Source organism: Rattus rattus, chromosome 17 (genome assembly GCF_011064425.1).
Source record: "Rattus rattus isolate New Zealand chromosome 17, Rrattus_CSIRO_v1, whole genome shotgun sequence".
Taxonomy (NCBI): domain Eukaryota; kingdom Metazoa; phylum Chordata; class Mammalia; order Rodentia; family Muridae; genus Rattus; species Rattus rattus.
Window position 1 is genome coordinate 16356353 of NC_046170.1, and position 26812 is coordinate 16383164.

The 26812-nt window shown below is 53.6% G+C and overlaps 1 protein-coding gene across 9 annotated transcripts in view; it reads right to left on the minus strand.

The window, feature by feature from the left end:
* Adgrl1 (adhesion G protein-coupled receptor L1) overlaps nucleotides 1-19929 on the minus strand; it is a 41621-nt gene extending 21692 nt beyond the window's left edge. For 4 of the 9 annotated variants that reach the window (XM_032888102.1, XM_032888101.1, XM_032888100.1 and 1 more), the window contains exons 1-3: nucleotides 19445-19929; nucleotides 5037-5198; nucleotides 1680-1893 (exon numbers count right to left, since the gene is read on the minus strand). In XM_032888102.1, coding sequence (XP_032743993.1) covers nucleotides 1680-1893; nucleotides 5037-5106 — 284 coding nt within the window. In that variant the 5' untranslated portion in view covers nucleotides 5107-5198; nucleotides 19445-19929. Of the gene's footprint in view, nucleotides 1-1679; nucleotides 1894-5036; nucleotides 5954-19444 lie in introns of those variants that run through there. The other 5 variants (XM_032888096.1, XM_032888095.1, XM_032888097.1 and 2 more) reach the window with 2 other exon arrangements.
* Between the last annotated feature and the right edge of the window lie 6883 nt (nucleotides 19930-26812).

Consider the following 26812-nt stretch of genomic DNA (forward strand, 5'->3'; position numbering starts at 1 on the left):
CTCAGCCTCCTGTGTAGGGGAGGACATGGACGGCTCTGCTCTAGCTGCTGTGGATACGGTGGAAAGGGACCAGGGTGCTCCCAAGGAAGGGGGCAGGGCTTAAGTCATGGCTGGGAGGCGGGATGAGGTATCAGGAGGATGGGGCAAAGGCAGCAAGGCAACTCCAGCCTTGCATACTTAGAACCAGTCGGTCTTCCATGTCCTGTGACGATCTCGGTGCCTTCCTCTCCCCTGTCCCGACTATGCTGTTCCCAGCTGTCCTGCCTTTTTAATCATGCTACAGATGCCCTGAACTCTGACCTCTCAGGCATCAAGTGAGTGCCTACGTGTACCTGGCCATAGCCATAGCAGTAAAGGACAAAAGTCTGTTGTCCCTGTGTAGCCAATAGCTTAGAGTTAGGGACGACATAAGATAAAATACCAAGCAAAAACTAAATATCTGATGGAAATATGGTCGGAAGGCAGGGCCCCGAAGGGGTCAGGAAAAGGACAGGGGCCTGCAGCTTCAGACTGTGCTGAAGTATCCAGTGGGTAGACAGCCATAAGGAAGCATAGAACAGCCACTTGGACCTCAGGCAGAAGGGACAGCAGGGACACTCATGTTTCTAAAAAAACAAGAACAACAATAAAATCCCAGCAATTAGCTTTGTCACTTCCCAACTAACAGGCCAGGCTCCTGTGTCCCACAGATCCCATGAAGCACCGGTGTGACACATTAGAAAAGGAGGTTAGGAGCCTTTGGGCTACAGGGCTGCAAATTCTGAGGCATGTTCAATGCTGAGAACTGAGCCTACAAGCATGATACAGTGAGGGCCTTGCACAGCTGGAACTGAGTGAGCCCACAGCAAAGGTGGGGCATTGGTCAGGGCAGGCCGCACGGTGCACTCTGAGCCTCAGAAAGAAGGTGGGAACCTGAGTTCTAAGCAGAGGCATAGGACCTGACTCAAATCTCCACTGATGCCCACTGGCTACACAGGAAGAATGGACTATCACAGGAAAGGCGATGGCAAGAGAGCAGGCCGGGGGTCCCAGGGGCAGCTGCACATCGAGAAACCTGACGGACTGACTAGTCCAGTACGTTGTGCAACTTTACATGTGGGCCGCCCCAGCCCAGACACTTCCTCAGACACACAAATACACCCTTATCCATATACATACCTGCTCAGAGACACAAACACAAGTTGCACATCTGCACACACATGCTCAGACATCACACCACAACTACACCGCACAGCTGCCGCTCCTCAAATGCTCAGGACAATTCTGTACAGCCAGGTGCCCTTCTTTGGAGACCCTTCTCCCTCTGCTTTGGGTCTGCAAGCTCCTACCCGAACCCAACATGGGCAAGCATCTCTAGCAGTGGTTCTCAACCCGTGGGCCACAACCCCTTTGGAGGGGTTGTATATCAAGATATCCTGTACCTGACAAATTTACATCACAATTCAAAACAACAGCAAAGTTACAGTTAGGAAGAAGCAACAAAAATAGTTCTATGGTTGGGGGTCACCGCAACATGGGGAACTATATTAAAGGGTCGGAACGTTAGGAAGGTTGGGAACCACTGCTCTATGAGGTGAGTGAGTGAGGGGACACTGTCCGTGTGAAGCAACTCCAGCTCACTTGTAGCCCGTGCTCAGGAAACTCCTGCAGGACACGTGGAGGGCAGAAAGCAGGCTCACCTCTGTGACATGATTTTGAAGGCGTCAGGCAGGTAGCACTGCACGTTCTCCATCTGGAAAGGGTCGGCATCGCAGATCTTGTCATCTGTGCGCCCATAGTTTGCATTCTCCACCATGATGACGTCACTGCCCGGGCACCGCAGCTCAATGGGGTAGCCTTCGCATGCTAGCTCCCGGCGCATCAATCCAAATGGGAGTCCAGCCCGGCTCAGGCCTGCAGAACAGTTGGGGACAGTGTCATAGTCACAAGGGAATAAAGAACTTGTTGGCTCAGCCATGTTGGGAAACTAGTTATATGAATCAGGCCTATAGCACTGAGTTTTAACCCCTGTGGAAAAAGGGGTGATTTGGCCCAGAGCTGACGAAGTCTTCACCTGGTGAGGCCCTGCTTGGTAAGAAAGGGCGAACATCATCTTGGAAGTTATGGATCAGCCACAACTGTGTGCCCCCAAATTCTTTAAAAACAATCAAGAACTTTTCACATTTTGTGTGTATGTATGAGGGTGCACAGGTGGAGGTCAGAGGGCAATCTGTACACTTTTTTATCAATGGTTCTGGGGACTGAATTCAAGTCAGGCTATGCAGCAAACACCTCGATCCACCTGAACCATCTCACTAGCTGTCCCCCAAAATCTTATGCTGAACTGAAGAACTAAGCCCCCCTACCTCGGAAAATGGCTGTGCTCAGAGACAGTGTCTTTGGGGGCCTTTCTCCCCAACTACTAAACTAAGGCAGGGTCTCATGTGGCTGAGGCTAGACTTAAAGTTGTAATACAGCCTTGAACTGACTTGAACCGACTCCACTTTCCCAAGCTAGGACTGCAGGCATGTGTTATTGAGAACACACACACACACACACACACACACACACAATTTCTCCCTCAGGGATAGGGTCTCAGTGACCCTATCATAGGGTCTGTGCTAACCTTGAACTCATTAAGTTCCCTGAGCTATCCCCAAGCCCACAGTGATCTTCCTTCCTGCCTCAGCCTCATCCGTTGGGACAGTGTGCACCGCCACATTTGGCTTGGAGATGATGTTTTACAACAGAAACCAATTTAAGATGAAGCTGTTAAAGAGGGCCCCAATCCAGTCTGACAAGGGTCCATACAAAAAGGGAGCATCTGGGGTATATTTTAGATCGGCCCTGGAACTGTGATCCTCCTACTTCAGCCTCCTGACTGGCTAGGACATCAGGGTGGCACTGCCACTCTCCACCCGAAGAGGGAACCACACACACATGCACGGGAAAGACTATGTGCAGACATGGAGGGAGAGGCTCCCCCTTCAAGCCGCAGAGACCTCAGCAGGAGCTGGCTGGGCTGACGCCAGGATGTAGGCCTTTGTTCTCCTGAACAGTGGGGGTGGGTTGGTGGGTCGAAGGCTATGGCAGTTTTAGCAGACAAGTCTCATCAGGGGATGAGAGGTGGTAGGGTGTAGTCCTCTGGAGGAGTGGCTGCCGTGCAGATTATCAAACAAGTCTAGGGGTGTGGCTTCAGTTAAAGCTGGGGACGGCCTGAACGCTGTGCAGGACTTTACTATTCTGCTTCAGACTCGGATGAATCTCTCCTCCCACTGCAAAAAAAAACTTCCATGGCTGCTGCTGGCCCCAAGTGAATTACAGCTTGTCAGTTGTCACAGTAAGAGTGGTCCTGGGGACTTCCCTGTACCACCGCACACCATACAAGGAGCAGACCACACCCAGGCAAGCATTCTGCCACTGACCTGTGCCTTGCTTACTACTTATTGTTCTGGGGATAGGGTCTTGCTGTGTGGCCCAGCCTGGCTTGAAACTCCCCCCCAATCCTCAGATAACAAGCATGTGTCACCACACCCAACCTTTTGCATGCTCAAGTTCAGAAAGCCACTAGTAGTAGCTTCCCAGGGCCTTGTTTTCCCAAGCTGTAAAATGGGTACCCACAGGTCAGGATCATACAGTTGAATTTCTAAACCAAAGGAATTTTCCTTTGTTTTGGTTTTTTGAAACAGGCTTACACATAGCCAGGTGGCCTTAAAGTCTAAGTAGTCAAGGCTAGCCTTAAATTCCTGACCCTCCCCCTCCACCCCCAAATGCTGGCATCACAGGAGGGTGGCATGCTGCTTCACAGCAGACAGCTTCACATGAGGGGTCCCTCTGTGACAATCAGAGCTACACAGCACAGCTCTAAGTCCCAACTCTGCTGCTCCCTGGCCTGGCTGGTGGCTCCAAATAACCTAATGGGTCCTTGGTCCCTGGTCACAGGTCCAAGATCCCTCTCCTGACACCAGAGGTTAATCTACAGTTAATATGCTGATGAGCTGCTCTTTTGTGGTTTGTTTTGTTATGGATATTTCTCAAGATCCAGGGGTGACATGAGCCAGGCTGCCCTGGCCAGCATCATGGGACAGTGGTTGCCCCAGCACATGGGGCCAGGGAGGGCAGAAGCTACAGATGTCTGGGGGAGGACAACAGCTGGGAGCACACTAAGTGCTATGAAAGGTGTCTGTACTGTGGCAGCAGAGCCAGGCCAGCCCCTCTTAGAGATAGGGTCCCCGGGGTTAGAGCAGCCGGGCCCTCGGGTTTTAGGGATGAGTAGAGCCCCAGCTGAGAGAAAGTTTCCCATGTGCGCCTGTCACGCCATCTGCTTCCTCCTCTAATTTTAGCTTCTCTAGTCAGGGAGGGAGGCCGGGGGTGGAGGGCTGGCTCACATGGGGCTGGGGGTGGAGGCAGCCCCTTCTGGCCTGGCAGGGGCTGCTCCCGGAACTTGGGTACTGGGGAGACTGGGTCAGCGACCAGCAGGACCCTGCCAAGGCTTCAGAACAAGGCTGACAGTGTCCCTTCATCCCTGTGACTTTCCAGAGGACAGGGCTGGCAACGTGGGGAAGGGGACCTTCTTGGAGAGGGCAAGGCCAACAGACCCCATCTTAGCTTCTGTTGCCCTGCACCCAGCTAGTACCCGACTTGTGATGGTAACTAAGTAATCGGCGCTGGGCAGCATGCTTAGGGCACTAATTGTGGCATGTGCAGGATCCCAGGCCGGAGCCGGCCGCGTAATTACTTGTTTTTAAATAAACGTCAGCAGGCATGCTTTAATTAAGCCTTGGTCCCAGTGAGACTCAGAGATGTGATGAATGAGGGGGAAGGAAAGACAGAGAAATAGGTGGTCCCCCGGAAAGCCTGTCTTGGTCCTCGGGGTCCCCTGGTGCCCTGGCCTGCTGGAGGTTCAACATCCCTCAATGGTGCCTGCCAAGAGCAGCATCACCAGGTTCTTTCTGGCCTGGTCCAGCTTCATCTGGGATAGAGGCTGCAGTCCACAGAGAACTCCTATTACCACCCTCCCATCCAGGTTTGGAGACCCAGCCCTTCCCAACACCTACCTTGGGTAGCAGAGGTGACGAGGACAGTCGTCACACAGAGACTCCAGAGTGCTGCAGCCAAGCGGGCCATGGCGAAGGCCAGGGGCGGGCACGGGGATCTCAGCGGACTGTGGGGGGGGCCTTGCCCCGCATCACCAGGGTACCACGGCCTGGCCCACCAGCCTGAAGGAGGACAGGGGAATGACACCGGGCAGGAGCTGACCTCAGCAAGCACAGAGGGCATCTGTCTTCTGTCTTCTGTCAGTGGTAAGGCCCTTCCTGGGCCTGTTGCACATTGCCCTGTCCCAGGTTGCTCTCACCAGCTCTGGTCCCTCTTCTCCAGTGGAACCTCTCTGGGGGCAGCTTGACAGGTCAGCACGGCTGCCCAGAACCCACCCACACCAAAGCAGCTTCAACCTCATCCCTGCCCCCTGGCCCTGCGCACTCCTCTCCATCACTAAGCACCTCCATCCCTCAAGGAGGGCAAGGGGTGTCTAACCTGATTTCAGCTCCAGCTCAGGCAGGAATCCAGCCCCGCCCCTAGCCTCTGCTTCCTGTCTCTCTGCTCTGGCAGCTTAATTAGAATCCAGCTGGCTGGCGCCACAGATAGGGGACCAGGGACACCCAAGTCCCCTCTTTCCTTTCTAGGGGACTCTCGGGGTGAGTTGGAGACAGGCAGTCGGGGTGGGAGGAGGAGTAGGGACCAAGGGTGTACTGATGGCCTCCTTGGTCACAAGCTCCTCCCAGGCCATCAGTTGTGACTTGCAGTTTCTTCCTTCCCTACTTTCTGCTTCTGTGACATTCATACCCCAGTCTTCAGGGCCACCACAGCCTAGTGCCATCAACCTCACCTGCTAACGGCCTATAAGAACTCACTCTAGGAAGGGTCTGGAGAGGCAGCACCATGGTGTCCCCCGCCTGCCCCTTCCACTCCATTCCAATAGGTTCCAGCGTGGGATCCCTCTACACAGCTCTGCTGCTCTTCCTCCCTCCTCCCATTTCAAAGTCCTTGAGAATCCACCTAGCACGACCCACTTAGGTCCCTTTCCCCACTCTTCTCTGCCTGGGGCCTTTGCATGTGCATGTGTCTTTTCCTCGGTGCACAGTTGGAACTCACAGTTATCCCAGGGCTGGCTATCATCCTGCTCATACGGAACAGTTTGTCTGGATAGGGAATTGCCATCCGGGGACCTAGATATCTGAGGTCATGACCACCACACCCAACTTCTAGAGCAAGCCCTACAGACTGAGAAATCGTATTTGTTGACTGAATCTCAGACCTACTACTTCTCCTGCCATCTCCCTTGTAAGTTCTATGGCAGGATTACCTCTGAGTAGAGCTCCCACCCTGCCCCTCACCTTCCACAGCTAAGGAACAGGTGACATGGTTCATCTCAAAGCTCAACTTTCCTCTACTCCGAAGGTAGCACCCTGCTGGCTTGTCAACCCTACCTCTCCTTTCCTTCCTTCTTGCTCACAAAAGCTTCCAGTCCCCCAGCCCCCAGTCTGAGATGGTCCACCATGACGCCAGATCCTGTGCTCATAAACAGCAGTTCACCAACACCATCAGCTTACACTTTAATTCCTGCTCCTACCACCCCTTGCCACGGTGGCAGGTCTGTCAGGAAACCCGTCCTCTCAGCACCATAACCAGCTCTCTTTTTACCAGCCGGGACCCTGACCATCTAGCCACCTTCCCCCCATTTATACCAGGATAGACCACACTGGCACTCACCACCACCACCTCGGTCCCAGCCAGTCCTGGGAGGCAGACTTCGCCTGCCTTTCCTGGAGCTTTGCGAGCCTCAGAAGCAGAAGGAAATGGTTCCTTACACTCACAGGAGGCTGGCTCTGAGCTCCTGCCCCATGCGAGTCCAGGTCCCCAAAGTCGAGTCACCTTGAAACAACCTAGGGCCAGGTCTATCCTCTACCACCCCTCCCCCAGCCCTACCCTCGGGGAGATAATTTATTACTATACTGTTATGATTTATTATTATACCGTTATGAGAGCAACAATCTCCACACGTGTGCACTGGGCTCGTCAGACCCTCATCAAGGGGAGAGTAATATAGGGGTGGGAGGACGGGACAGAGCAGTGACAGACAGGCAACGGCGAACTCTTCCCAAGTCTGCATTCTGGATGCAGAGACCCATCCGGTTCACAGCCTCAGGCCCTACTGGTGGCAGAGACTTGGAGGCTGCAAGTGTGTGCTCAGACAGGACCAGACCCCAAGAACCCCTCCTGGCCACCAGTGGCAGCCACCTTCTAGATCCATGTCAGAAGCCAGACCCTTTCCTGTTCTTCCTCACCTGTCCTAGTAGCTCAGGAATGAGTCAGTGGTCTGTCTTCACTGTATCCATTTGTCCTTATGCTCTAGGCTTCCTGCAGGCCCAGGGACGCTGTGCTTTAAACTACAACCTAAGATGACCTTGGTGAAGACCATTCGTGGGAACCCTGGTTCAGTTCCCAGAGCCCGCATGGTGGCTCATAACCACCTGTAGCTCCAATTCCAAGGGGATCCAATGTCCTCTTCTGGACCCCCGAGGTCACCAAGCACAGAGTTGATGCCCATACACGTGAGTAAAACATACGCACATACATTATATGTCAAATATGACATAGCTTAAATCATTTAAACTGTGTTTTCTTCTAGAGTACAGATGAAACCTAGGGCCTCCCGAATTTACTAAGAATTCATTCTTCTTGTGAGCTGCATCCCCAGTCTCCAAACCACTTAAGCATACAGTAAGTGGTATTAATTACAGGGTCATTTTGACTGCTTGGTTTTTGAGTAACCCAAGCTGGCCTTCAAATTCACAGCAGCCCTCCTGTCTCGGTCTCCTGCAAGCTGGGATTACAAGTGTCTGCTGTACCTGGCTTCACTCACTACTACCCTCCAGCAAGGTTCTACAATACTGCCCAGGCTTTTGTGACCTCCTGGGCTCCAGTGACTCTCCTGCCTCAGCTTCTCCTCTGGCTGGGACCCCAGGTATCAGTGTGCATGACTCCCATGGCTGCTGTTTCTGCAGTCCCAGGGGTTGTTAGGTCCGCTCTAGGCAGTATCCTCCAAGGCACTACACCAAGCCCTTTGTTCTAGCTTTCTTAATGGAGTTGTGTACATGTGACCAGGCCTGCCTTGCTCTTTTTTCCTTGAAATGCTGAGGACAGGACCCCAGGCCTGTGGGCTAGAAGCCAGCTTCTTCAGCCACAGTACCTGAAGGTGCGGCTACTCAAGTCAAACACATGGAGAGCAAGGGGCATTTCTGTCACGGAGAACTGTGGCTTTTCCTTTTCTCCCCTTCTAGCAGGGGCGTGATTTGGAATTCTGGGGGTATAAATTCTAGGGTCCCAAGAACTGTTTGGTGGGTTGTTGATTGGTTGCCATTTGCTAAGTAGCAAAGAAGAAACAGGAAGAAATTAGATGTGGAGACAGTGAAGATCAAACTCGCCCCAGGAACTCGAGGCCCCAGTCAGCAGGAAGTAGTCTAACGATGCCGTCACCTTTCCCCTCCATCCTTTTTATTCTCCTATCTAGGGTTAGGGAATTGAAAGGGTGGAAGAAGAGGGCGGAGAAGGAAGAGGAGAAAAGAGCCCACTGAGTAGCCAAAGCCTGGCTGCACTGCCCTCTCCGACTTCACTGGAGTCTTGGTTCCTGGCCGAGACATTTGCAGCATGCTTCCTGGTTTCCACCCGCTTAGCACCTATGGAGGGTGTACACCGTCTCACAGACTAGACCGCCAGAGGTGGCCTCTGCAGTGTTGACTCCTTCCAAAGTTTTCTGCATTTATAAAAACATGATTTAATATGGTTTAATTATGGGAAAACAAAAGCTTTTAATATTTTCCTGCCATTATCCCTAAGCATCCAAGTATCAAGTTAGTATGTCTTTGGATTGTATAATTTTTAAATTTGTTTGAGGGGGAGCTGGGAAAATGGCTTTGTATGCTACTGCTAGGTGTGGTGGTACACACCTTTACCCCCTGCACTTGTGAGACAGAGGCAAGTGGATCTCTGTGAGTTCAAACCACTATGGTGTATACAGTAAAGTCTAGGACAGTCAGAGTGAGACCTTGTCTCTAAAAAGCAAACAAAAGAAAACTAAAAAATATCAATCCGTCCATCCGCCCATCCGTCCGTCTGTGTGTGTGTGTGTGTGTGTGTGTGTGTGTGTGTGTGTGTGTGTGTGTGTGCGTGCGCGCGCACACAGGGGGGTTGGGGGAGGTATTTGTGTGCATACGAGTGTTTATGCCATTTGTGTACAGATGCCCACAGAGGATGCTGGATCCTCTCAACAATCAGTGTTCTATAGCACTGATGCTGTGTCAGGAATCCATGCAGAACCAGGAAGGGTTAAAGCTTCCAGGATGGGGTATGCAGAGTCTTGCAAATGCCACACTACTTCACAGCGCCTCAAGCACAGACTGGTATCTGGGACCCTGGGCAGCAGGAACTGACTTTCTCATTACTCTAAGAGATAGGTCTGAGCTGAAGAGGACTGCAAGCTGGGTTTCAGACTGCCTTCCTGGGTGTGTAGGAGAAGTATCTGTGCCTCCTGAGTTCTTATAAAGATACCAGCAGTTCCCCCTAGCTGGGACCCATGATAGTCTCAGTTAACCTTGTTGCCCGACTAAGAGCTCCTCCAGTAAAGTGTGTGTGTTGGGGGATGGTGGTGGTGGTGGTGGTGGTGGTGCAGAACTGTCAGTCCAAGTAGTTAGGAGAAAGAGAAAAAGGGGGTCTTGAATTGAAGGCCAGATAGAGCTACAGAGTGAGTTCAAGGACAGCCTGGAGAACTTAAACATTATTTCAAAATAAAATTTAAGCTCAGTACACACACCTTTAATCTCAGGGCTATGGAGACAGAGGTAGGCAGGTCTCTGTGAGCTTGAGGCTAGTCAGACAACAGAGCAAGTCCCAGGCCAGGCTACATATTGAATATGTATTTAAACTTTAATTATGTGTACACCTGAGTGCTGATACGAAAGGACGCCAAAGGCACTGATCCCCAAAGTGACCGAGAAGTGCTGAGGACTGAACTTGGGTTCTCTGGAAAGGCAGGCCACACGTCCCTAGCAGGTGACCTATCCATCTCTCCAGCCCTCGGGTGAGTATTTATAAGGTCAGGATGTAGTAACCATGCCGTGTCTTCACTAACTCTCCGTCTTACTTCTCTTCACCTAGCTAGCGAGCACCTGGATAACTCTGTGGCCTTGATCCTCCGGTCTTCACTGGGCTACAGATGCACCCTGCCACACCTGGGGGTTTCTGTAGGTTCTGGGGACTCAACCTCAGGCTGGCCTAAGCTTGTGACAATCCTTCTGCTTCTGCTTCCCAAGTGCTGGGATGACAGGTGGACACTATCACACCTGGCTACCACGTGTCTCATTTAACCACAACAAAAGAGAAAGGGGATGCAGTAGCCACTTTGTGGAATCTGGTATCTTCTTAGACTCTCCTGGGTGCCATTTCTGTCCAGCACAGTCCCCTCCCCCGATTGCTGCTCAGAGCAGTCTATGGCTCCTACCTTCCTTAGACCAAAAGTTTATAAAGCCCTCACTGAGCTTCCTCACCTTACCCTACTGACACAGTGACCTAGAAGATGAAGCCCCTCCCAGTCCCCAGCTGTGCTCCAAGGTTATGAGAGAATAGGACCCCATGGTGGCAGCTCATGGACCCAGGTGTGCACACACCTGTGACCTTGGGGAACAAGGCTGGCGACTCAACTCTGATGTGTCCTCCAGGGGCCACACATCTGCCTCGATGTTTGTGTCTGAGTTCTATCTATACTTGCCTTTAGCCTGGAGAGGGCATGTGCAGCAGGGTCTGTCCTCGAGTGCCCTAGGGTGGGGACAGGAGGGTGACAGGAGGAGAAGCGGCTGCTGGAGGAGAGGGGGCGCCTGGAGCCTGCCCTAGCCTGCAGTTGCCACGGCAACCCTGTATGCTGAGTGGGTGGGAGTCTGAGAGTCTGAGGAGGGGTGACAGGCAACAAGAGGGGGGCGCTGGGCCCCTCCTGGCCTCACTCGCCCGTCCCTGAAGCAGCCGCCCCTTGTTTCCTGTTCTTGGCAGCATGGTCACCTCCATCCCCACGTCTAGGAAGCCAAGGCTGGTGGACACTGCAGGGACCAGAACCAGTCTGGAGTCGGGGCCTGGGTCTGGACTAATTGATTAGGCTCTTGGCCTTCCTGGACCCTCCATGGAGAACTGACAAGGGTGTCTGGCACAGAGATGGAGCAGGTGCCTGCGAGTGTTGGGCCTGAGTCCTTTTCCAAGAGGGCTGGGGCGAGGACAGGTCCTCAGTGCATAGTCAGTGCCTCGGACTCACCAGACGGCAACCTGGTCCTTCCCTACAGACGGCCACACTGAATCCCTGTGCCACCTCAGTCATAAAGTCACTTCTTCCCTCACCTTCTTCAGACCAAATGTCAAAGCCTCCACTGAGGCCATGCGTACAGCCCTTCGCCAGGACCTTTTCATAGACTGCCCACCCCCTTGTCTACTGGACTTTGCTCATGTTTCCTCAGAGCCCAGGAAGGCCCTGCCGACTCTAGCTGGCCAGCACTCTGCCCTGCCTCTACTTCTCATTTCCCATGGCTCTTATGCCGAGGAACCTGGCATTTCTGTCACATGCTTTCCTGTCCTACTGGGTGCTGGCTCTGCAGGGCTGTGTCCCAGCACCTGGCAGAGCAGGAACCGGATACGTAAGTGTCTAGTAGAGAGGCTTTGAAGGCTGCTCCGGCTGGAAGCAGAAATGGGAGGGTCATAGGGTCAAGGTCAGCCTGGTCTACAAACTGAATTCCAAACCAGCCAGGATTAAACAGATTCTGAGATTCTGTCTCAAGATAAATAAATGAATGAATTTTTAAAAATGTAAAGGCTGGTGTGGTTCGGTGGCAGCCACCCGTCCTGGTGAGGCATCCCTGAGGCCCACACAAGCCCTGGGCTCACACTTTGCTGGTCACCAGGGATTCCCTGGATTAGAGAGGCAAGAGCCAACCAACACCCTGGATCCCTGGATCCCTTTCTCTAGTCTCCCATTTTTCCCACACCGTCCCTATGCTTAGCTCTCCGGATTGGACTCAGGCTCAGCTGTAGACCGTCTGGTTTTCCCACCAGGTAGGGATCCAGAGAAGAAGGCCCTGTCTACATCTACCCAGAGCACAGAGTAGGTGCTTGTTGATTAATAAAGACAAAACAGGTGCAAAAGGCCAGACATGCAGGAGGGGCTTCAAGATGGGGGCATACATGTGCAGTGAGGGAATATGTCTCTGAGGGGGATGTGCAAAGGTCCCCAGGTAGCAATGTGCTGGAACAAGCTGGTAGCCAGCGAACACAGAGGAGAGTGGAAGGAAGGAAGGGTGGGCCTTTGAGAGGACCCTGGCTTTCCCTGTGAATGAGGTGGAAGCATTTCTACCTAACCTGACTACCCTGGATGGTGGGTTTTATGTGGATGGTGGTTCTGGGACCAGAGGGGCACATCACCCTTTTCTCCTGCCCCTGCCTCCAAAGCTAGAAACTCATCCTTCCCAGTTGCTACCTTCCAGCCTATCAACCCTGTCCGCAGGACTACACTGCCACTCATCTCCACGTTTCAAGGCCAGGAAGAGCTAAATATTCCTGGACCTCACTCTGGTGCCTTTGGCTATGAGGGTCTTCTCCCTTAGGGTTTCTCCCACAGGACCCACCTGACCTGGGCCCCACCCCGAATCTGCTTAGTCCAGGGGCCCTATCAATCCCTGGTAGCTTAGCGCTTCAGTTCTGCCGGCAGCAGATCTCATGCTGAACCTCTCTACCCTCCACAGGTGAGCCCAGACCTTTCCAAACCCTGAGGTCCAGTCCAGCTTCCTACCCATACTCAGCCACAAACATCTTCTCTTTCCGTATCTGAGCCCTGCTTCTTCCTCACTTTAGGGAGTGCTTCCTTCTAGGACTTTCTAGCCAGTTTCCCCTCTTCTAAGAAGCTCTGACCAGCCTGCTTGCTCTGCTCTCTGCTGTGGTTTTCTAGTACCAGGGTAGCCATGGCGCGTGTCCACCTCAGCTTCACCTCCCATGCCAAGGCAGAGCTGAAATCAGTGCTAGAAGCCGGGAGCCCAAGCAGAGGGCACACAGGACACTTCCCCCGATGACTGCATGCTGGCAGGAGAGCGAGTGTGCACAGCCCAGAAAGGGGTGTGGGGAGGCAAAGGGACAAAGCCCCAGAATAGCATCCTCGGGATCAAGGTTCAAATCCTGATGGGGTGCACTTCCGGCTAACTGACAAGATCTATGTTCAGGTCATGGTTCTGGAACTATGCCTCTCTGTAGGGGGACAGCAAGTGGCAAAGTACGGCTCAGGCTCAGAACAGCGTTTGGTTTGGGGCTGCAGCAGCTCATCGTGGAGCACGTGTCTGGCATGTGGAAATCCTAGGTCCCGGGGTTGGGGATTTAGCTCAGTGGTAGAGCACTTGCCTAGCAAGCTCAAGGCCCTGGGTTCGGTCCCCAGCTCTGAAAAAACGAAAAATCAAAGTGGAAATCCTAGGTCCCATCCCCACTGCCTAAAATAAATAAATAAATAAACAAACAGTCTTTCACCTGCTCTCCTGAGCCCCACCATGTGTCAGCCAGCACTGGGGAGTAGGAGAGGACACGAAGGAAGTAGACTGATCAGATTCTACTACAGTGGAAGATAAAGCTAGAACGAGGGGGAGGGGCAGCTCGCATTCTAAAGTTATTTCTATACTATATATATGGTCATTTTGCCCTACATGTATGTCTGTGTACCACACAGGTGCTGTACCCACAGAAGCCAGGACCTGTTCCTGTAGGCTGCTGTCAGTTGCCATGTAGGTGCTGGAAACTAGACCCAGGTCCTCTGGAAGAGCAGTCAGTGCTTTTAACCACTGAGCCGTCTGTCCCAGTGATCATACAATAGGCATGCTCGCCTGGAGATGACACTTCACCTGAGTCAGTGCTACGAAGTTAAGAAGGGAGTCAAGGAGAAAGAAACTCACAGAAGGAAAAGGTATTTTAGGGCATTTGTTGCTTATGCAACAATTCAGGGGCTAGATAGACCATGTTTATAAAACGGCCCAGGGAGGAGGAGCAGGAGATCAAGAGCCTCGGGGAGGCAGGCAGCCAGACTGTGCCTGATCCTGTAGTGAGAATGTTGGTTTCTTGAAAAAGCACAGAAATTTTGTAAGAATATGTTTCTGTTGTAATCCCAGGTGTGGGATACAGGGCTGCTTCAGATGGTCCACAGCAGCTGACTACGATTTGCCTCGTGCCTCTGGCAGGAGTGTGATTTTGCCAGTGGCAGATAGGTACTGCAGTCATGCGACATTTGGAATTCTGGGGGCTTTTCAGATAGATGGGCCCCCCGGAGCTGGGGTGGGCTGTTGGCTTGTTGCAGTTAAGTAGTCACATGCAAAGAAATGAGAAGAAATAAGACCCTGATCAAAGTTGCCCCACAAAACTCAATGCCCCTGGTCGGCGGGAAGTAGTCTAATGATCACATCACCTCCTTCCCCCTCTATCCTTTTTCTCTCTCCTCTCTAGAGTTAGGGGGTTGAAAGGGTGGAAGAAAGAAGAACCCACACAGTAGCAGAAGTCTGGCTACATAAAGCCTGGGTCCCAAAGGCCCAAATGGGGCCGCCCCTCCATTGAGGTGCTCTCTGCGGCACGGTCTGGCAACTGTGGTTTGGTCACAGCCTATTCTGTTTGTGGTGAGTTTAGAAGGGCATCTTACATTTCTAGGGTGAAGAGAAGGATGAATTTGAACAGAGCCAGCCCAGAGCCCATAGAAATCCCCGGCTTGTTCTATTTGGGGTGGGTGTGCCAAAGTTGCGCTCACAGCTGCAGAGTATGTGTCCTGGCTGGACAGCTCTGCCTTGGACTCAAGCTGGAGACACTTTAGGGTGCAGCAGTGTCGTCTGCGTTGACATTTAGTCGGTCTAACTCTAAGGTGATGTTGGGCGTCCTACAGATTCCAGGGTGCCCCATAAAGAACACCATGGAGAGCCTTGGGGGTTCCCTTGCCTGTCAGGAGGCTGAGGCGAGAGGGTGGAAGATGTGGCCAGCCTGCGACAGAGAGAGAAGAGGGGGAGAGAGCAAGGGCTAGCAAGCATGCACAGCAGGCTCCAACACCAGGGACACCACTGTGCCGCTCCAAGTCCTTGTATGACTTTTAGGCCTTTTTTTTTTAAAGACTCTGGTTAAGTGTGGGGGGCACTGTTTATTTTTAGCTCTAGGGCGTTTCCAATTTATTGACTGAATTGTTATGTTCTCCTCACTTTGGAAGCGAGGCGAGGAATTCTGGTCACTGAGGATCCCATCCCAGAGAGAAGCCGGGTCAGGGTCCACGGGATCTTGGGAGCAACTACTCAGACTTTTAACTGCTCCCGGTCTCCTGGAGAGGGTATGGGTTCCTCGAATTCCCCCTCTAGAACCTACGCCTTGTAGCGCAGTCATCTGGAACCATGTACTCACACAAAAAAATACCTTTGAGTACCATGAGATTAACCCCAGATGTACACAAAAATTAAAGAAGAATGTAAGTGTAGTTAACCCAGCCCATGCCTTGATACTAAAATGGGGGCCAGGTCAAAAGGTTATCACACAGGGTCAAGTGTTCCAGCCCACCCTCCTCCCTCTGTTTTGCATTACTTTTATTATCTGTATCATGTTTATGTGTTGGGGAGGGGGTACGTGCACAGAGATGTTAGCTCCCCAGGAGCTGGGAACAGAATTCCGGTCAAGGACAAGAGCAGCACACGTTCAGCTCCTAAGCTGCCTCTCCTTCTTTCCTTCCTTCCTTTTTTTTTGGGGGGGGTGTGAGTTTTTATTTTTTCATTTTTATTTTTCGAAGTCTGTGCTGGCTTCAAACTCATGCTCAGCCAACCCTCAGAGTTGGGAATGGCAAGCCTTTACCACCACAGCAAAGAGCTCTCCTAGGGCACCTGTGCTCCAAAAGCAACAAGACCCCGAACCTCTGGATTGTACTTGGACAGACAGACAGACAGACAGGCACGATCCATTGGAATTACAGAGGTGTGAAGACCACAGGCTCCATAGAAAGTCAGGAGGGCTAAGGGAGCTGAAGTCTGAATGCACAAGCCGTGTCCTGGTGTCCTGGATGGAACTGCATTTGTAAAAGCGGGAGCTCAAAGGGCATGGTGCAGTTTGTGACGAGGGAGAGGCGGTGGGATGAGAGAGCACGTGATGACACACTCCACACCCTAAAACTGGAACTCACGGGGCTGAGGGTCATCTCTACTCAGTCTAGGGCTGCCCTCCTTAGAAGAAATACACACATAGACATTCTCTCCCCCGCTTCCCTCTCTCTCTCCCCCTCCCTCGTCAGGCTATGAGCCTAGGGAATAGAAGTAGCCACTATCCCAGCAGCACCTCAAGCCAGGAACCTGACAGAAAAAGCACTTCTAGGTGTTGCGGTTTGCTCACAGAGGTGCACCAGCCCTTCTGGGACACACGGCTTGCTCACAATATTAGGTGTGAGCAAAGTAAAGTCCTCCTGTCAGTGTGCATACATCCCGTCGGCACGAAGGGATGCAGTTTGGACCCTCTCTGAGCACAAGAGCTATACACGTGGGAATCATGATCGTCACTAGCCTAGGCCTGAACCATACACTGTGCAAAAGAGGCTCACACGGACAGAAGCAGAGGTGGAAACCAGCTAGATTTGGAGACATCAGGTCTTCACTGAGTGTGGAGAGCCCCACCCCACCCCAGGACCCCACTTTCTGTACTCAGTAGTAGACACTTGGATCTCTCACACAGAGAGAGAGAGGCACGCAGTCTTGCTGGGCACCTCCAGCTCACCGGGGAACCCCTACCTCAGGCAGCTCCCTCCTCCAGTGTCCCCACAGAGGGGCTGGAGGAGGGGAAGTGTCTGGCAACTGGAAATCTGATCCCTGAGAGAAGCCCACACAGAAACTAGAGCTTTCAGTGTCCTTGGTCAGGTCTGGCTGAGGAAGCGGCAGAGGGCGGGAACACAGACCAGGAGCTCCCCATCTGCGGTGGGAGTGGGAGGTGGCCCCCGCTCCTACTTCTTTTTTTGGGTACATGCTCTAGAGGTTTTTGGGGCCCACCTGACTCTCTTCCTTCCCCTTTGCTAGGTGCCTAGGCTGAGGCTGAAGCACCAGAGGGTGTCCTTCTTGTCAGCCTGGTGGGAGAGCCAACACAGACATGAAAGACAGCAGGCAGCACACAGTCCCATGTGAGATGGAGACCAAAGGGCTTGATGCAAACAGTCTCCTCTAGCAGGGCCAGGCGCTCACAGACTCCTCCGCCCTCATGGGAGTGCCCCCTAGGAGAAGGGGGTTCCCCAGGGCAGGCTGGGAATAGAAGCCTGGCTTCGAGTCTCTGGCCTTCCACTCCTCCTCCCAGGCTCAGTGGCCCAGGTGCACTAGTCCCCAGCTCCTCACCCTCCCAACTCTGGGGGCTGTCTCCACACCCAAGGTGTCCATCAGCACAGGAGAGTGGGGTACACCAGTCTCTATGAGTGGGAGTAAGGAAGCACATCAGAAGGCAAAAGCAACAGGGTGGCCCAAGCCAGAGGAGGAGGAGGGCACCAGCAGGAGAGCTGGTACCCACACATCCACGCACCCGGCTGTGGCTGTGCAAAGGTGCCACGCCGCCAGCCATGGAATCAGTTCTTTTCCGCCTTCCAGATGATTCTCCATCTCTGTAATTAATGGGCAAGTCATATCTGAACGGCATGGCAGGCAAATTGCTAGTTAGGAAAATCACAGATAATTTTCTCGATATGATAATGAAGGCTGTATTCCGTCTCTTTTTCTCCCTGTTTTCATCCTACTTTTAAGTAATAAATTCGGCATTAGTGGGCAGGGCGTGGGGAGGAAGGAAGTCACCTGTCCCCAAAGCTGAAACCTGTCTTAGCAGGCGTCCCCCAACACACACACACCAAGGTCCCCAGTTCCTAACTGGGCAGATGGAGAAGATGATGCTAGGGGTGCTAGTGGGGACCTCAAAGGAACACCCTGACGTTCCACGATTGATGAGGTAGTGCCAGGGGCTAGGGAGCAGGTAGAGCACAGGAAGTCATCAGGCTGTGGGCCAGATAGAGTTGGGTCTGGGGTCGAATTAAAGACTCACGCCTGCCCTTGGGGTGCAGTAAAGAGAAGCAGGAACCAATGGCCTCTCTCTCAGCAGCACTGGAGGTCAAGAGGCCCAGAATAGACATCCACCCGCAGGTGTCCTCCTCTCCTGTTCCTACACTGTCCGACTACCTCTCCACGATGACCCTCCCTACTCCACTGGAGGCATGAGGGTAAGCAGAGAGAAGGGGAGACAGACAGAGATAAAGAGGCTGCCAGCCATCTTGGCGGCCATCTTGAACCCCTCCCCCAACTCCCCCAAACGCACCACATGTTTGGATATGGGAAGACAAATCCGGCTCTGGGTCCCAGAGAGGCTGGGAAAGAAGGGGGCTCTCTGGTTCACATTGGGACAGGAGGGACATCCATAAAGATGCCAAAGCTGAGGAGAAGGCGGGGTGGGGAGACGAGGAAGGTTCAGTAATAAGATGCTGGGTAAGGATAGGGCTGGAAGCTAACCTAGACAAGAAGTGAACATACTGGGATGTGCGAGCTTAGGGGCTGTTTACCGGCGGGGCGCCGTCTTCACATAGGTGCCTGGGGCGCACTGAAGTGATGCCATTTGAGGCATTTTCTGGCCACTGCATGAGTACACACTACCCTCCAACCACACACACACACACACACACACACACACACACACACACACACACACACACGAACTGGACTTTCATCCCAGGACCCTCAAATGGGACAATGACAACTGAGCCACACAGCTCTCTTTCAGGAACACCTGGAAGAGGGGAGAGAGCTCGTTCCGGTAGATCCAACCTGACAGCCTCCATCCGTGCTTAACTGGGTACCACCAACAGAAGATGCCTCACAGCTGCACCAGGGTTGCCTAAGGCGCCCCTTCGGGCTGTAACCCACTGGACACCCAGACAGACCTCTCGCCATCCGCCCCCCTCCCCAACCAATGCCACTACCTCCTAGAGAAAAACAACCCTAAGCCCAGCATCCTGCGGTGCCAGCCCCCCGACATGGCTTCTCTGGGGAGCCCGGGTCCGCGCGCTGCGCGCACACGCACCCTCTCCACTCACACCCAGACACCTACACAAACAGGGCGCCAAGCACCCGCGCGCACACGCACCGGGGACACGCAGGCACCGCCGCGCCGCTTCCCCACAAAGACCGGCGCGCGCGCGGGCACACGCAGCCACGCGCGGGCACACTAGCGGTCCCCTCCCCCTGCAGGGCACCCTGCGGCCGCTCATCCGCACCCCCACCAAGCCCCTGGCGGCGGGGGTAGGGTGCTCCCCCGCCCCTCCCGCCGCGCACACCTGGCTCAGGTGCGGTGTGGCCCGAGACTCCCGCACACTCACCTGTCCAGCGGCGCTTCGGGGTCGGCCGTGCGCGCTCCTCCGGCGGCTCCGCGAAGCCGGGCCCCCCGCCCGGCACATCTCCCGGAGCCCGGCCCAGGGGGAAGCGGGGAGGGGGTGGCTGAGCGAGGGAGGACTCCGTGTCCCTTCTTTCCTCCGGCCCAGCACTGCCGCCGCCAACCAAAATTTAAAAGGGAAGAAGGGAAATAAAAAAAAGGAAAGAAAAGGCGGATCGCGGCGCTCCGGAGGCGGCCCCGGCCCCGGGCGCGCGGGTCTGCGCCCCTCCCGGGGAGCGAGGCGTGGAGGCGGAGGGGCGGGGCGGCGTCAGAGCTCGGGGGCTGGGGCTGAGGCGGAGCCCCCGAGGCGGCGCCGGCTGCCCGCATCTCCCCGCAGCTCCGCGGCCCCGACGGAGGCGGCACGTGTGTGCCCAGGCGACTTCCCAGCGCCCCGGACGGCAGCGGGCGAAGGGTTAACGCGGCTGCCCGGGCGGCCGCGCAGGCCCCGCCGCCCGGCGGCACCGCTTCTGGGCCCGCGCGGCCCCATCCGCCGGGGGGCGTCTCCGGCAGACGGCGGGGCGGGGGCGTCGCAGCGCCGACTGCTCCCGCGCCGACCGCTCGCGCTGCCCGCAGGGGGCCGGGGCTACGCAGCTAGAAGCAGGCGCGGCGGCGTCGCGCCCCAGGGTGGCCGGAGCAGGGGCGCGGGGGCTGGGCCCGTGGGCACCGCAGGACGCGCGGACCGAGCGGGCGCGGGGCACCAGCAATGACAAGCCGCCTGCTCTCGGCGCTGCCGGGCCCGCCGGCTCCGGGAGGGGGGCGGCGGGCAAGCGCAAAACCTGGCCTGGACTCACCGTCCAGGACTAGCCTCCGCAGCCCTCCCGTGCGCCCCGGGGAAGGGCCCGGAAACCTGGCCTGGAGTTCCACTCGCCTCCCCCAAGGAAAAGTGGGCAGAGGGAGACGACGCGCTAGATCCCCCTAGTTGGGCCGGGGGGTGGTGGGGTGCGACGGGCGGCAGGAAAAACCGGAACGGATTCTGCAGCCGTGCTGTGCAGAAAGGCGCCTAGCCGGTGAGGGGTAAATGGAGAACAGTGCAAGGACTGCGCAAAACCTGGTCCGGATTTGGCTGAGAGGGTAGGGACGGGAGGGGCGCTGTGGGGTGGGGGGGAGCTGCGACAGGGCCAGATGCACCCGGGGCACGCAAATTTCGGTCCGGATTCTTCCAAGGGAGATGGAGTAATGCGTCAGGCCTGTGCGGTGGCAACAAAAAAGACCTGGACCAGAGCGTCTCCGACCCGGGATTGCAGGAGGGTCGGAGAGGCTGCTGCTTAGTGACTGACAACAGCGTAGGCTGTCTCCCATCTTCCTTACAGCGACGTGCAGTGGGGAGGGACAAAATGAGGGCTGGACTGAGGTATGGAGGGATCCCGCGCGCTGTCTGCAACAGAGCCGGCAGGTAAAAGCAGTATCTGGATCCTGGGTGATGCGACAGGAAGGGGATGTGGTGTGGATCCCGCTACCCTGGGAGACCAGACCTACAATAAAAAAAAAAAAAAAAAAAAAAAAAAAAAAAAAAGAGGGAGGGACGCAAAGCCAGGACTGGAGCGTAGGTGGGATGGGATGAGAACAGTCCCCCTCCCCCAAACAGAAGAGAGATCCTTGGCAACCGGACAGGGTCCTGGAGCTGACCAGGCTGCAGGAGCGGAGGAGAGGTTAGTATCTATAAACGCCTCAAGCGTCTGGCTTTGGAGGGGGTGGGTAGAGAAGGAAAAAAAATTGAATTTTAGGTTGATGGCGAGAGCAAAAGCCTGGTGCAGATTTTCACAACGTAAGAACTACACTGCAGGTGATGGACTCGGAGAAGTAGGGCAGCGGACCGGACTTGGATTCCTAGGCTTTGGACTTAGTGAGCGAAGCCAGAGGCTGGGTTTAGCCCCCGCCCCCCCCCCCGCGCGCCCGCTACGGAGGAAGCCTAAGATTCCTTCTCTGGATGGGAAAGGCGGTCGACCTGGCCCAAATCTCTGGAGCCAAAGCTACCACTGCCTAGACCCACAGTGGGAGGGGGGGTGCTATAAAGCTGAGCCTCGGGCCAAAACCAGGCACTTCAGCAATAGAGACAACTCATTGCGCACGGGGAAGGGGGGGGTCGGGGAGGGGAGTCCTGAGAGGTAAGAGCAGAGCTTGGAAGCTGCCACGCTAAGAATCCGTTTTACGAAGGATGGGTGCAACTCTTAAGATTGATGGCTGAGGAGAATCAAAAACTGGACTTGGATCCTTTGGGGAAGGGAATCCACCCAAAAGCAGCCTAAATACCGAATCAGGTAGCTTATTCAAGTTCAAAGTCCGGCTGAATGTTAACACTCTGGAAGCCTTAGGAGTGCAGATAAACCCTGATGTGGATTTTCAGAGAATGTGATGTGCTGAGGTTAGAGCGGGAGGTGGGGTGGGGTGGAGGATGGGGGTAGGTTAAAAGTCTATCTCAGTGTCCATGGAAGGTGCAGTGCTGACCAGGCTGTCCGCTGAGTGGGTTAAAGTCAGGAAAGGGTTTGAGAGTAGAACTTGGGTGGGTCTTGAATAGGAACCAAGATTATCCACGGAAGCCTTAATGTATATGGATGGGGCATTAACCTGTTTTCAAGAATCCCTTCTATGTAGCAGGAATTGGGCGGGAGGCATTACTGGACTTTTCATTGCCACTCCTTTAGAAAAACACACTTTCTTCCAGGATTAGGGGTCCTTGACCTGTGGTCTTCCAACTTCAGGGAGGAGTACTTACCCTCCCCACCCAGGGAAGACTCCATATTTGAAGAGCGTCAGCCATGAACCTAAGTGACCAAGTCCCAGAAACTGAATTTAGGGAACCAAAGATACACCTTCAGTGCAGGGAAGATCCTATCCTTTTTGTGACTGAGGGAGAGGAGGGTCCCATCTCTCTGTGCCAGTTTCTTATGTTGACACATCAACGAATCTCTAGAAAAATCTACTCCCCCAGCATCTGCAAGTGGTGTGTGTGTGTGTGTGTGTGTGTGTGTGTGTGTGTGTGTGTGGTACTGAGGCTGGGGTGTTCAGTGCCCTAGCTGTGGTTGCCCAGCATGTGTAAGGGCCTGGATTCCACCTCTAGTCCAAATGGAGAGGGAGGAGTCCTTTAGCTACTAGCTTCCTTTCTCCCCCAGCTGCCCACCCGTCTCTTCTGCAAAAGCAATCCAGGTAGTTTGAACTAGCACTCTCCATTATGAGGGAAAGTCGTGGTATAATTTTTTTAAGGACCAAGGCTCAATTAGGAAAAAACCTAGCAGGATGTCCCCTCCCCCTCCCGCTTTCCAGAACCCTTCTCTCCCCCAATTCTGGTGGCCAGTGGTGCGCCCCTGGTGGCGGCCGAATTGGCTTGCCAGCCTCCTTCCTAATCGTGGCTCTTGGGTTCTTGGGCAGAGGGCTCATAAGGCAAAGGATGCAGGGAGGTTGTGAACGCAAAGTGTCACCCGCACACCCGACTCTGACTGCGCAGTCGCAGTGGAGGCTGCGCCGGCCGCGGGGCTCCGGGAACCAAAGCTTATGCATGAGCGCAGGCGCGCGCGCAGACTCGCCCACTGTAGGTAACACTAACCCCCAACTCCTTAGTGGTACCTGAGGCCCTGACACGGTGCACTTCACTTCTAGCACCCTGCTTTTCGCTTTGGGACCCTATGCAGAGTGACCACGTCGTTCCTTGGTACTACATTCTGTACATCTGGTCCCATTAGATCCTTATGCACAGGCTGTCCCGCGTCTCGAGTACCCCAGAGTCTATAGGCATGACGCCCTATCTTTTGAGCACCGTGTACTTGAAGGCACTGATGTGCAGAGTGTCTGGGCATGAAGGTACCCAGTGTTCTGCATCTTTAGGATCTCATAGCCTGAACATCCAGCATGTTAGGCACCTCAGTCCAAAACATAACAGTATCTTTCTGGGTTCTAAGAGTGTGGGGTCTACGGGCTCTGGCTTAGTGAGCCCTTGTCCCCAGGGTTCCAAATTTGTCTCAGGCCCAATGCCTTCCAGGGGACCCCCTGCTGCACCTGCAAGATCGACTGGACCTGCATGGGATTGGGTGATTGTGATTGTGTGCGCTCTTGCAGTCCCTGGGGCTTCACTATACCGGATTCCTTGAGTAATTTCTGAGCTCCATCCAGTCCCACACTCAGTACCCACTCATGTGAACACCAAGATAAAGGCCTCACTGAGTGCTGGACATTGTGAGCACAGCTTTAACTCCAAAGCTCAGTTCAATGGCAATGAACAAATTATCTCCTCTGGGGCTGACATTCTAATTGGTAAAATGAACAACTACAAGGTCCTGCAAATGCATAAAAGTTGCCATCAAAATCCAAGTGTCACCAAGGAAAGGAAAGAAAATGGACCGGAAATGGTGGCAGGTTTTATGATGTAGGAGTGGGACAGAAGACTGCATTCATGCTAGACGAACACTCGTATAGCTTCAGGTTGACCACCTTTAGTTAAGGGAGGTCTCTGAAGGCCTCTCTGAGAAGAGGGGTTTTGAAAAAAGATCTGAGGAAAGGGAGGAGCCACAGAGTTGGGGTGGGAATCTGAGGAAGGTCCTTCCAGGCCTTTTCCAGAGTCCAGTGGCAGGAGCATTGAGCAGATACATCAGTGAAGGCCCCTTCAGAGGAGAGGGAGGAAGGAGGAGGTAGTGAGTATTTTTCTGGCTTAGTGGGCTGTGAGATGGAAACTGCTGGACGTTGATGAGAGAGGAAAGGAGGGGTGAGAACTGGCTCAAGTGTTCACAGGTCCTTTTGGCCACGAGGGGGCGAGTGTGGGGGACAAGAGCAAATGTCAGAAACTGCTGCTGACTCAGAGAGCGAGACCCTGGAGGGTAGCAATGGAGATAGCGAGGAAGACTTGAGGGGCTGGGATGTGGTTCTGCAGTAGAGCACCTGCCTAAAATCCCTCAGTGAGGGCTAGGAATGGCAGTCGATCCTAGGCGCTGGCTTACAATCTCCCTAGGGAGGAGCGGTAGGGCTTTTGCCAGGCCCCTATCCAAGGCAGTGCTCCACCTCCAGCACAGCACAGAAGCAGCTCACAGGGTACTGAGAATCAGGAGGAATGGGAACATTTGGAGGTTAGCCACAATATTAACATCTGACCCACCAACTAGCAAGCACTAGAGTAAGTCAGCCTCGAGGGCATGGCCCAGGTGTGAGGAGACACCCCCACCCCTTACTTCACAGAAGGGCAGTTGAAGCTCCAGATCTCAGAGAGCGTTTACAGAACTGGAGTCAAAGCTGGGCAAATGTCTGTAATCTCAGCGCTCTGGAGGCTGAGGTAGGAGAAATCCTGTGAGTTTGAAGCCATGTAGTATGGTAGTATTTGACTTCATTGATGTGAAATATCAGAGAGAGAGAGAGAGACAGAGAGAGAGAGAGAGAGAGAGAGAGAGAGAGAGAGACAGATGGAAACAGATGGGCAGTGGCCTGAGACTGGAAAAGACAGTGGCAGCTAATGGATAGGGTTTGCTATTTGGGGTGAGACTGGTAGAAACACTGTGGACCTAGACACATGTCCTAAATGCTAGGCTGTCCATCCTGGAGTAGTTAGCACTTACTTTTACTTAATAATATTTTAGACTCAGTTTTTTAAAATAATATGAGCGGCACAGCAGTGTTTCAGCAAGTGAGGGCATTTGCTACCAAACATGATGATCTGACGTCGATTCCTGGAATCCACAGAGTAGAAAGAGAGAACTGACATCCACTAGTTGTCCTCTGAGCTACACACACACTCGCGTGCATGTGCAAGCGCGTGCGCACACATACACAGTGCACACTTAGAAAGTTATAGGGGGGGTTGGGGATTTGGCTCAGTGGAAGAGCGCTTGCCTAGTAAGCGCAAGGCCCTGGGTTCGGTCCCCAGCTCCGAAAAAAAGAAAAGAAAAAAAAAAAAAGAAAGTTATAGGGGTGACTTGAGAGACATGGGGAGACTAGGAAGCTGGACATCAGATGAGAGGTTGGTGAGTGCATAGGATGTAAGGGAAGGGTGGCTGGGTTTAGGGTGTGTTGTAGAGATACTCCTTAACCCTTGCACCTCCATGGTACTTAGCACCCGGTCCTTCTCATTCCCGGGGCTCTCCTCACAGCATTGTCTACTTTAGCGTTGCCTTCTTGTCTGTTATGTGTGTCCTCCACGGGCACATGTGTTGAAGGCTTTGTCCTCACCTTTAGGAACTGGAGCTCTGTTAGAGGTCTTCAAATCACAAAGTGTCTTAGTTATTTTCTTTTCTTTTTTTTTTTTTTTCTTTCTTTTTTTCAGAGCTGGGGACCGAACCCAGGGCCTTGTGCTTGGTAGGCAAGCACTCTACCACTGAGCTAAATCCCCAACCCCAGTTAGTTATTTTCTGTTGCTGTAATACAAGCATCATGGCCGAGGTACTTACAAAAGAAGAAGGTTTTTTGGGGTTTACAGTTTCAGAGGGTTAGAGCCCATGACCACCATGGTGGGGAACATGGCAGTGTTCAGGCAAGCATGGTGCTGCAGCAGTAGCTGAGAGTTCTCAACTATGACACAAGCTCAAGGTAGAGAGAGCTAACTGGGAATGATGTAGATTTGAAACCTCAAAGCCAGTCCCAGTGACACACCCCCTCCAACAGGCCACGCCTTCTAATCCTTCCCAAACAGTTCCACCAACTGCTCAAGACCAAGTGCTCAAACATATGAGCTTCTGGGGGCTATTCTCACTCACACCACCACACTAAGGATGGTGTTGAAGAAAACTGTGAGATTCTCCTTCCTTTCTGTCTCCCTCTTTTACTTCTTGTTCAGGAACTGAATGGTGTGTTCCCCCACAACTCCACAACTCCTACCAAGAAAGATATGTTGCCTTGTTACAGGCTATGTGATTATGGAGGGAACCTCCAAAACTGTGGGCTAAAGATATGCAGGCCTACTGTGTGTGAGAGAGTTCCAACCCTATCAGGACATATATAAATAAATAGGGGAAAAACCTCCCCTCTTTATAAATTGCTTTGTTTCAGGTATTTAGTCACAGGCAATTTTTGTTTTCTTCTTTTTCCTAAAGGATTAAGTTAACAACTTTATTATTAGTTACATACTTCATGGGAGCAGGGAGGGGGAGGAAGGGACAAAGAATGGGTCAGGGGTTGAAAAAAAAAATTCCAGGTGTGTACCCACCATTCTGTTTACACGTGGTTGCAGGGCTATCTCCCCTGCAGGTGTGGCTGCTGCAGCTGCCAGGTGTCTCCCCAGATGCAGGCCTCCAGGCAGCAGGTGCAGCTGTCAGGTGTCTCCCCAGATGCAGGCCTCCAGGCAGCAGGTGCAGCTGCCAGGTGTCTCCCCAGATGCAGGCCTCCAGGCAGCAGGTGCAGCAGA